This window comes from Cynoglossus semilaevis, chromosome 12, assembly GCF_000523025.1.
Source record: "Cynoglossus semilaevis isolate Cse_v1.0 chromosome 12, Cse_v1.0, whole genome shotgun sequence".
Classification (NCBI taxonomy): Eukaryota; Metazoa; Chordata; class Actinopteri; order Pleuronectiformes; family Cynoglossidae; genus Cynoglossus; species Cynoglossus semilaevis.
In genome coordinates, this window is record NC_024318.1 from 10520441 (window position 1) to 10531079 (window position 10639).

General features: G+C 42.4%; 1 protein-coding gene across 10 annotated transcripts in view; it reads right to left on the minus strand.

Annotated features, from left to right (window-relative positions):
- Positions 1 to 10639, minus strand: part of dst (dystonin) — an 87244-nt gene that overhangs the window by 12211 nt on the left and 64394 nt on the right. For all 10 annotated transcript variants that reach the window (XM_025060812.1, XM_025060810.1, XM_025060819.1 and 7 more), the window contains 22 exons: positions 9601 to 9762; positions 9346 to 9516; positions 8937 to 9103; positions 8342 to 8501; positions 7826 to 8152; positions 7596 to 7680; positions 7264 to 7505; positions 6966 to 7172; positions 6735 to 6854; positions 6529 to 6636; positions 5957 to 6175; positions 5674 to 5877; positions 4743 to 4974; positions 4405 to 4631; positions 4198 to 4320; positions 3991 to 4092; positions 3387 to 3488; positions 2997 to 3170; positions 2521 to 2676; positions 1723 to 1920; positions 1280 to 1408; positions 586 to 759 (listed from right to left, as the gene is read on the minus strand). In XM_025060812.1, coding sequence (XP_024916580.1) covers positions 586 to 759; positions 1280 to 1408; positions 1723 to 1920; positions 2521 to 2676; positions 2997 to 3170; positions 3387 to 3488; positions 3991 to 4092; positions 4198 to 4320; positions 4405 to 4631; positions 4743 to 4974; positions 5674 to 5877; positions 5957 to 6175; positions 6529 to 6636; positions 6735 to 6854; positions 6966 to 7172; positions 7264 to 7505; positions 7596 to 7680; positions 7826 to 8152; positions 8342 to 8501; positions 8937 to 9103; positions 9346 to 9516; positions 9601 to 9762 — 3789 coding nt within the window. The remainder of the gene's footprint in view (positions 1 to 585; positions 760 to 1279; positions 1409 to 1722; positions 1921 to 2520; positions 2677 to 2996; positions 3171 to 3386; positions 3489 to 3990; positions 4093 to 4197; positions 4321 to 4404; positions 4632 to 4742; positions 4975 to 5673; positions 5878 to 5956; positions 6176 to 6528; positions 6637 to 6734; positions 6855 to 6965; positions 7173 to 7263; positions 7506 to 7595; positions 7681 to 7825; positions 8153 to 8341; positions 8502 to 8936; positions 9104 to 9345; positions 9517 to 9600; positions 9763 to 10639) is intronic.

Here is a 10639-nt window from a genome sequence, read left to right on the forward strand (position 1 = left end):
TGGCACCGCAGAAGACAAAGTGACTGTTGTTCCATGACGGAGACTGTAAGCAGAGCAGGAGCACCAGCAGCGGCGGCGAGATGATTTTGGACAGGGTGCTTATGTATTGTGTGAGTGGATATTTATAGGCTGGGAATGGAAAGGTGAAAAATGGAAACAGCCTGCTGAGTATTGTTTAGAGTAGGAAAGAACACATAACTCTGTGCAGACACAGCAGTATATTTAGAGCGCAACAGGCTACATGCTGTAGCTGGGAATGGGATAATTGGACAGGAGAGGGTGCAATGTTGAAGGAGCGCTGAGGGGAGGGCGATGATGTAACCTTGAGTGAGCGGGGGAGTAGAGAGTGTGAACAGCATCACTCCACTGAGCAAATCTCCTGACCGTCACAAGTCAAACCACATCCTCGTGTGTGTGTGTGTGTGTATGTGTGTGTGTGTGTGCTAACACCATTTATTATCAGCACTGGGATTAGAAGCCTTCACCACCAGAGTCATGACTCAAGTTCACGTCAGCTTTCCCTCCCTCCCTGTGACTAAAGTGTGGAGCTGTATCATTAGACTAAGAGCAGGCCTGACCCGGTACCTTTCTCTCAGCGACCTTCCCCTGCACCGCCTCCCATTTGTCCTTCATGTTGGCGAGATCTTGCTCGGTGTTGCTGTCAGGAGAACCCTCCGGCAGCATCATGAGCAGCTGGCGACCTTTGTTCAGCAGCTCCTTGTAGAGTTCTTCCTTCACCTCCAGGGCGGAACACAACTCCTTCAAGAGAACACAAGGAATGTTGTGCAGTGTGAGATTTTTTTTCATCAATCAGACAAATTACGGCCCCAATGGGCCCCCACTGTTAGTCCTGCATTTGGTTTTGTCCAAAAATGGTGAAAGAATGAACATGGCCAGACACATAGAAATGCAGCCTCCTTGAAACAGAGGAATGCTTACACAAACATGGAAATATTCAAAGTGTAGAGTTACAGATTTAATACAAAGTTATTTCTTTTTTTGTTTTTTCTCTTAAGTGATCCGTCTGTTTTACGATTCTAGGAAACATTAGTACTCCTTTTCAGACAGCTTTCACAGAAAGAGTCTGGTGATCTGCCATCACAAATGAAGCAGAAAATAGCAGGTAAACATTCTCTAAGTATTTCAGTCAGAAAAACCTGAATCAATTGGCTATGCTAGTAAACCTGGTGGTGCCAGGTCATTTTCACACAGAGATAGAGATAGTGGTCTCCGTACAAGCCCTGCCATCTGTGGGCAGCCTTTCATATTAAACACATACCAGATGGGTGTTAAGCTGCTCTCGGGCCGTGTCTGGTAAACCTCCCACAGCCTTTGATGCCAACAGCTGACGATCTGTGTCTTTCAGCCATTGCTGCATATCTTCTATCTCACCATGGAAACCCTGGGCCTGAAACACAACAAAGCGCAGTCAGGACAAAAGTTGTCACACACACTCATTGTCAGCCACCCACGGCTCTGAGAGGAGTTATTAATAATTTATTAAAATATAATTATTAAATAGCAACTTTTAATTCATTTTAAGTTTAATCTTTTTCTGTCTCTACATGGAAGCAGAAACTAAAATGGCAAACTTGAGCAGAAAAACTCTGCAGGAAGCCAAAAGAACAAAGACAGAGGAAGAGAAACCCTCCCTCTCAGAAAGAGAGGACTTAAAGTACCAACTGAAGATAAATGAGCTCTAAGTTTATTGAGTCTTCACACCTGGAGCAGAGCGCTCTCGAGCTGCTGCTTCCTCTGATCTGTCTTTTCCAAGATTGCTGTCCACCGCAGGGCCAGGTTCTCCAGTTTGGTTCTCAGGCCTGATGCTTCCTCACCGGCACTGGACTCCACCAGATCATTCCCAGCTTTGTTCACCGTCTCTACCGTGGCTTTGTGAGCCAAAACATCGACCTGAAGAACCTGTGGAGATATGTTTGGGTTAATTAATTAATTAAAGAGAAAGAAAGTGAATTATTTGTCATAATGACACATCACACCACTACAAACACAATGACCAATCACCAAAGTGAGCAGAGAAGAACTTGGCAGCTGGTGGACTCAAACCTGAAACCTTCTGGACCCAAGTCCACTTCCTTAACGACTAATCCACCACTGCCATAACAACAATGTTGGAATTAAGATCCAAAGCCCCAAACAACAATCAGCGCCCCTGATCTTTGGAGCTGCACACCACCACTGACATTTATTTAAAAAAAAAAAAAAACCCTTCATTTTACACAAACCTTTACACATTTACCCAACCTAGATTTTCAACTAACACAAACTTAAGTTAAATATCACAAAAATGTCTGTGTTAGGCTAAGCTAATCCTGCCACTGCTCTACATTTACTACGACTACTCTTAGAGCTGTACTACTGCCACCTACTGGCTCATAATTTTACATTATTATGTCATTAAAATGTTATTACTAGAAAAAGTACCAAACTTTTTTTTTATTCTAAAATGATAAATACATGTCCAAAAAAATAAAAATAAAACACAGTTGAGATTTGTCTTACGTTGTGTTTTGCCAGCTCGATCTCAATAGCTTTAGGGTCTCCTGCCGTCTTCTTCTGCTCATCCAGCAGCTCCTCAGTGTGGCTCATCCAGGCCAGCAGTTCGTCCAGTGCATGCTGGAACTGTCCCAAAGCAAGAAGGCCTCCTTCCAGTTTGTGCTGGATTAACAACAGATTAAATCATTAGATACTGCAGCGAGTAAACAACACATCCCACAGCCTTTTAAAGCAGTGACTCACAACCCAAAACCGCTTAGCTTACTGTCTGTGCCTCACCCTGTGTAAGTAACCCGATATCTGTGCAGTACACCCTGCTGTATTGTGTGCCCTCTTCATTCTACTGCATCGTATTGTATTTTATACTGACAGACCTAAATGAGCATTTGTCGTGATTTATTACATCCTGTTTAGGGGCAAGTCATTTTAAAAAAGCAAGTCACTTTGAGACATCCCATAATGAGACGTTACTTATTTCCAACCTGTCGACTGATGATCTTCTCATCCAGGTTGTTCCACAGCATCTTCAGTTCAGACATGGGTTCCTGAATGGCACAGCAATCGCTCTCCTCTGTGGCTTTCTTCAGCATGAGGCCTGCCTGGTGGTTCAGGCGCTCCATCTCGATTTGGAGCTGGTACGCCTCCCCTTTGAACTCCTGACCAAAACAAGAACACACACACACACACACACACAGTTACAGCTAGTTAATCACAGGCAGAGTCACAGTCAAAGCCTCTGTTTGTGTACAAAACAGAAAAGCTGGTTTATGAATGAAGGAGAAACATAAACACAGCTGCAATGAAGTCATTTATCATATTTAATGATATTGAAAAAAACGTTTCATTTTCACACTCGGACAAAAGATTTCTACCTTGAGCTCCACAATCTGCTGCTTCACAGTTTCGAGGTCTGTGCCTACAGCGGACATTGAATCCAGTTTGCTCTCCAGGATATCCACCCAGTCAAACATCCCCTGTGCACAAGGATGGGAAGCCATTGTTAGGGAGAACAAAACCACCTTCGGTCCACAGGGAGTCTAGTTTCACGTTCAGTTTCACATTGCGCAATAATTCTCACAGTTAATCCGTGTGTCTGACAAACTAAAAATAAAAACAATATTTCTAAGATGTAAAACATCTACACAAGAGTCAAAGGAATTATAATTGGTAATTATGGTTACAAAATGAATACGTCACACGTAAAATTGTGTTTTAATCAAGTGTAATAAAAAGCAAAGCAATTATGTGGTTTCGGCTGAAAGCCATAAAATCTGTCAGACTCATAAACAGTGTATTTAAACAGAGACTACATGTAACACTTTATCTTCTCGCTCTGGTTATACAAGAAATATAAAACAAGAAAAAGACTTTTTGTTTTATTTTAGGGGTCTTATCAAAGCTGAGTTAAGATCTGTAGTAAAATTATCAAAGACCTATAAACAGCTTTAATGTTTAGTGTTTGAAAAAAAAAAATACCTGGAGGCCGTCCTGAAACTGCACAGCAGCCTGCATGGCTTCTTCCAGCCTCTCTCCTCTCTCTTTCCAAGCTTTGTTTAGATTCTCCCAGGCTGAAACCACCTGGAAAAAAACATAAATATCATCAGCAAGTAAAACATGAACATAAATCTGTACGAATACTCCACAAAACGTGCTAATGAAGAGCTTTAATGGAATCTCTCAGACCTCGTCAAGACTTTTCTTTATCACAGGTCTATCAGGTTCTCCACAGGCAGCCATCAGTTCTCCACCTTGGTGTTGAACCACTTCGAGTTCTTCCTGCAGCCCGTCCACCTCCTCCTTAAATCCCTGTGGAATACCAAGTGCAATTTTTTATTAAAACAATCATCTTGTGGAGCTTACATTTCAGTGTGGCCTTCCAGATCTGTTTACCTCCACAAACTCCTGCTGCTGTTTGACCACTGAAGGATCCACTCCAGGCTCCTCCAGCTCCCTCAGCAGGTCCTGGCTGTCTTTAATGGTGACCGCCAGAGCACCGTGGTCGCACCAGAACTTCTCTGCCAAATCCATCACGTCCAGCAGCTTGGACTCGCGCTCCTCCAGCAGGGCCTGGATGTCGCTCCACAGGAACACCATCTGGTCCAGTTTGTCTTGTACGACTTGGAATATTACATAAATACAAAATAAATGAATTTAGTTATAATTCACACCAGCAGTGTCAACGTGTGTGACAGATTTGGTTTTTTTCCTCTTTGGCACACAAACCACACCTTTAGCAGAGATGTCCTTGTCCGCTCCTTCAGACCGAGCGATCATCTCGTCACCGCGCTGCCGCAGTGTTTCATACGAAGGCTGCAGTTTCTCCAAGTCCACATAGACTGACTTGTTTTCACTGATCTGATCCTTGATCTTGTCAACCTCCACTGAGACGGACGGAGGCTGACGCAGGCGCTCGGCGATCCGTTCCAGAGATTCAAGCATCGGGTCGATTTTATCATGAAACTATTGAAGGAAAAATGGCATAGATGCATTTGTTACAATGATGACAATAAATGATGACAATCAATCAAGGGAGATGTTGTAATAAGATTGTAAAATAATGTATAAATGAATGAATTTTCAACATTTACTCATATAATAGATTTGAATTCTAAAAAACGAATTCATAAATGTTAATTAAGGATTCTGAAAATTTTTCTTGACATAAAAGTTTGGTTATCTTAATTTGAACATTTAAATCTTTTAAAAAAATGCATTATATTTATTTAAATGTAAAAAGTAAAGAGCAAATATTTACTTACTTTAAAGCCTTTGAGACATTGATCTAAACATTTAGCAAACATAGACGATAACGCTCTTTCTACATCTGTACTGTTTGCATTTTAGCACTTTAGCCTGATTGTAGTTTTTTGTTTGTTTGGGAGGTTTAGTTGCTTCAGGTTCACTCCTCCCACACACCCCCAGTCACCCACTGGTGGCCAAACCAGAGCGCTGCACACTCAGTCTGGATATGCTGGAGTTTTCTTTCAATGAAAAGGGAATTTCCCCCCCACTGTCTCCAGAGTGTTTGCTCATCATGTGATTCATTCTTATTCATTCTCCAAAATGTGTTCTTCAAATTTAGGCTTTATTTTTCACTCATCCACTTCTAAAGAGATAATAAAACACATTTAATTATAGAATTTTTTTTCATCTTCTCACCTGGGTGGACTTAGAGATGGCCTCATCCAGAGTGTCTGCCCTCTGCTTGACGTCGGCCTTCAGTTTGGTGTAAAGTTGGTCAGTTACCGTGTACTTCTCTCTGATGGGAACTCCCTCCACTGGGCTCAGTTCAAGTAACTGAGGCCCCGTCTTATTCATCTTGTCAATGTGAGGCTTGTGCTCGGCGATCAGCTCTCTCATTTGCTGCGGAGAGCGGATATTAGGTAATTAGTTTAGTGCTTCCATCATTTGAGCGATGCAGATCTCCTGCCCGTGTTCTCACCCTGAGTTCTTCCTGCTGCTGCCGCAGCTTGTCGTACTCGATGGAAGGTGGCAGGAGCTGGCTGAAAGCACCCAGAGTTTCTTGGAGCCACGGCCACATCTCCTCGCAGGTCTCCCAGAACTGACTGGCCAGAGAGTGGGCTCGCTCCAGCTGCAGGCAGCGCTCTGAGTTCAGCTGACTCACGGTATTGTACTTGTCCAGGAGAGCCTGAGTCAAGGTCTGTGGTCAAAGATTCAAAGATTATTTGACTAATGATTAGGGATGCAGTGATACCTGTACTACCCTCGGGACTGGGCCTGATAGTTCTTTCATACTCGTACTCATACTGGAAGAAATGCTGATTCAGCTAAAACAATTAGCTAAGTTTATTTAAATAGGTCCACCATGTCAGCAGTTTGGAGGTGTTTTTAATATCAGAAACAAAGACAGTTTGACAGATGCCAATGTATCTTCTCAGTTTTCACCAGGTCACTTTGTTATTTAACCCACACTTCTCTGAACCATGAAAACAGTGCTTCACAGTTTAAATGACACATTGTTTCCTGGAAAGCAAACTAAGGATTTCTTCTCACCATTAGGACTTCTTTCTCCTCTGGGCTCTTGCTGTTCATGATGGCTTTTCCCATTTTCACAATCTCATCCACAGCATCTTTGTGTCTCATGATGTCCATGGAGAAAATCTGAGAAAAAAAAACAAAAAGGTACAGTGAGTTTGTCTGGGTGTTTAAGGTATAAATGCCAGTGTGTGTACGGAACACACTCACTACGACAAGCTCACCTTCTGTGTCTGGAGCTGAGTGGTGTTTTGATCCTGTTCCAGCCTGATGTCGCCCATTGACTCCAGCTTCTTCTCAGCGTCACTCAGCCAGGACAGCTCAGCATCAGCAGCCTGTTCAAACTGGAGACGCACAAAATGGACGAGAAGTACGTTACAATGTTGAACTGGTTTATGGATGATCATTAACAGATGTTTGAAGGAGGGAAGCTGTCGTTGCAGTGTCTGGTTCACCTGCTGTGATTTCAATATGTCTGCGTTGATCCGGTCCACCTGCTGTGTGACGGTGTCACAGACAACTCTGTAGCGCTCGTTGTCCTCAGATACCATCTTGTCCAGACTCTCACGAGTGTGCCAGGGGATCAGATCCAGTAGAGAACCGCTCAACTCATTCAGCTTATCTGCCACCAGTTTTTGGTCTTTAGTCTCCTTGAGCAAGGCCTTGGAAAATAAGTCAAACCAATTTAATGTTTTAAGGGTATCATGTACTAGTGAGTCCATCAAATCCTCAACGTGAAATGTGTTTTTCTACCTTTTGTCTTTCTTGTGCCTGAACAAGCTGATCTCCCACTGGCTCCTGATCAGCAAACGCACTGATCTCCGCTTCTACTGCCTCCAGCCAGGAGTTCAGGTCCTGGTGTGTTTGGTGTAGTTTAGAAGAGAGACTCAGAACACTCTCCAGTGTCTTTAGAACACTGTCACCCATGGATGTGATTTCACTGTACTTGGTTTTTATACCATCAAGTTTCCCTTGAATCACAACCACCTCGTCACCTACAACATGGACAGCATACAATATTTATAAATCAGAGATTTTTTTTAACTATGAATAGTTTGGTTTCAAAGTCATAACAGAAGCCATGCCTGTTGTCTGCTTCAGCAGCTCCATTCCATTACTGATGGCTTGATCTACATTCTTCTTCCTTAATTCAATATCACCTTGTAGTGCCTGGAAAGCAAAGGCCCTGTTAGAATTGTGTCGCAATCCTCTTCAAAGTAAACAACCAGTGACGAATGATTGATGAACAGAAGGTGGAACATATTTGGTGCAACTTAAATAAAAGGAAAACATGGGCCTAGGGAGGAGTCAGTACCCGTTGTTCTGCCAGCTGCTTTTCAAGAACCTCTACTCTGTGGTCCTCCACGGACACTTCACCCAGCCTGGTGTGCACCTCGTACAGCCAGTTCATGAGCGCCACCTCATCTTCTCCAAACAGCTGCGCGTTTGCCAGAGCCTGATGTAACATCTCGGCTTTCCTCCTGCATCGCTCCTGCAGCTCTATGTAACTGGCCTGCATGTTGTCCAGTTTGGACTGGACAAAGTCCTTATCATCCACTGAGCTCACAGTCCTGAGCATCTGACCCAGACTGACTGCCTGAAACAGGTCTTTACTGTGATTCATAATCTCCTCCTCTAAGGCCTTGATGACATGGGGGAGGACGGGGGAGGACGTCAAAGAAACATAACACAAACAAAACAAAAAGTGAAATTAAAAAGAACTGAAATGTAATGTATGAAACAGAATGAGATGATAAAAAAAATCAAATAAAGTAACAGTTGAAAATAAAAACATAATGGAAAATAAAGACATCAAAAAACAAGCTCCTACCTTGTGCTGAGAGATCTGGTCCTCCAGCTTGGACGTCTCTGTACCGACTGGTTCAGAGTTGGACAGGTGTTTTTCCGTGGAGGCCAGCCACTCACTCAGAGGCTCCAGGGTGTCGTGGAACTGCTGAGTGACCACCAGGATGCTCTCTAGTTGTTTGTGCCTAATACACAGAACAAAGGAAAAAACCAAAAGCAGTTAAAATATCTGGTTAGCATAGCTTAGCACCAACAATATTTGATTACAACACTGGCCTAAATACGAAAACATCAGAAATTGACTCGATAACAAATGTTTTTTTAGTTAGGGAACTACATTCTCTGTGTTCACTCGAGTCTCAGCGCCCAATGTTTACTGTACAAACATCAGTGACATCACTCAACTAATGATTAGCAAAAACAACCAGGGCGAGTTTCCTGAAATGCTGTACTTCAGACACTTCTGCCAAAAACATACACTTAAAAAAATGTACATACAATAGCCCTGAACGTGAAGAAAAAGAAAAACTCCACCAAATACAGGAACAAAGTTTTACATCTTATTAAACCCAAACTTTGCAGTTTTCACATGTTTTGGTGTAGCAGACATCAACACCGACCTGTTCTCAGCTTTCTTAAGCAGAGCGTCCCACCTCTGCCCTAGGCATTCAATCTCTTTGGCAACCTTGTCTTTATCCACAGAGTCTGCCAGCTCTGCGACCTTTCCTCCCTCTCTCTTTATTAGCTCCACTGTGGGTTTTCGGTCGTCCAGCAGCCTCTGTAAGAGCTGTCGGAGGAAGACAAAAGAGGGAAAGTTATTGGACGCCTTCAACATGTTCTGACCACAAACATCAGTCGCTGGTGGGAAACTATAAATCTAACAGACTCACATTGGGTGTCCATTATTGTAAAAGCTGTAGGTTTTAAACGCTCTTGTTGAACAAAGGATGTCAAGTGGACAGGATAAAGGGCAGAGTCGTATTGTTTGTGGAACGTCCTGCTCCTTTGAACTCTGTACCACGTTCTTACCTTCTGCTCCTGTATCTGGGCCTTCACTACTTTGAACTCAGCAGAGGGAGGTTTCTGACTGGCCACCAGTTCTTCTGTGTCTGTCAACCAGCTGAGCAGAGACTCCAGAGCATCCTGAAATCTACCACAACGCAACAGGGCCTCATGCAGCTGGGCCGAGCGTTCAGCAATCTGTAGTCCACACGATGAATAAAGATATCACTTTCAGGGTCACAAACCTCTACCACAACTCCATCTAAAGTCTGGAATATGAACCTTTTTGTTCAAGGTATTCCACTTTGCGTTGATGCCCTCCAGGTCGTCTTCAAGCTTCTTGGTGCTGGTGCCTTTGGTAACATTTTGGATCAGACTCTGACTGACAGAGTTGATGTCTTGAAGGTCGGCCTGCAAAGGATCAATGTCTTCTTTCTGGAAAGCCTGAAGACAAATGAAATAAATAAATAGTCATTTTATGACTAGTGCCTAAATTTCAAATCCCAATAATTATAATAAAATATCTTTTTAAAACCCAGTACAAAAATTGGATTTTAATTTTAACATGATTCTACTATAAATATGTTTTTAATTATTATTTGCTTGCAGACACACACCTCTTTATACACTTTGGTAAATACGTACATCAACTAAAACTATATGAAAATACGAAACCTAAACGTAAGTAATATACGATGAAATCGCAGGAACAATTACACACATGTTAGTAAACTGGGACGGTCTAGTAATGTTCCCCGAGGTTTCTCAATTAGCATGTTAAAGGGAGATGGTGTAGCACACATTGTTTGGATTGCTTAAGTACCCATTACCTCCTGACAAGTTCAGAAGTGGACAACTGTGTTTTGTGAAGAAATTCCACTTGTCACCACAAGAGGTTCTTTCAAAAGACTTCAAAGCTTAGAGGTAAAACATCATCAAGGAGACAAGTCAGCTCAGTTTCTTACTGAACTAAACTTCTTGGAAAATAAATGACTTACTACTGACTGACTGACTGACTGACTGACTGATTACCTCATCATTCTTGTCCAAGCATGAAGACTAATATATAAGTCTTCAGTTCTCAGAGAAAATGTCTCCCTCTGGAATAATAAACCAATGATTAATATGTTTTTTATAAGGAATCTGTTGAACATTTTTATGATTTATTTCTGAAGTCAAGGGAATTTAAAAAAGTCAGTGTTGGCCAGGTCTCTATCAACTCTAATAAGGATGGTTCTTGGCTCTTCACTCTCACTAAACTGATAACAAGAGAGTTATCAGTCGATGTAAAAACATTGTATTTTGGCCCAGAAGTCTTTGC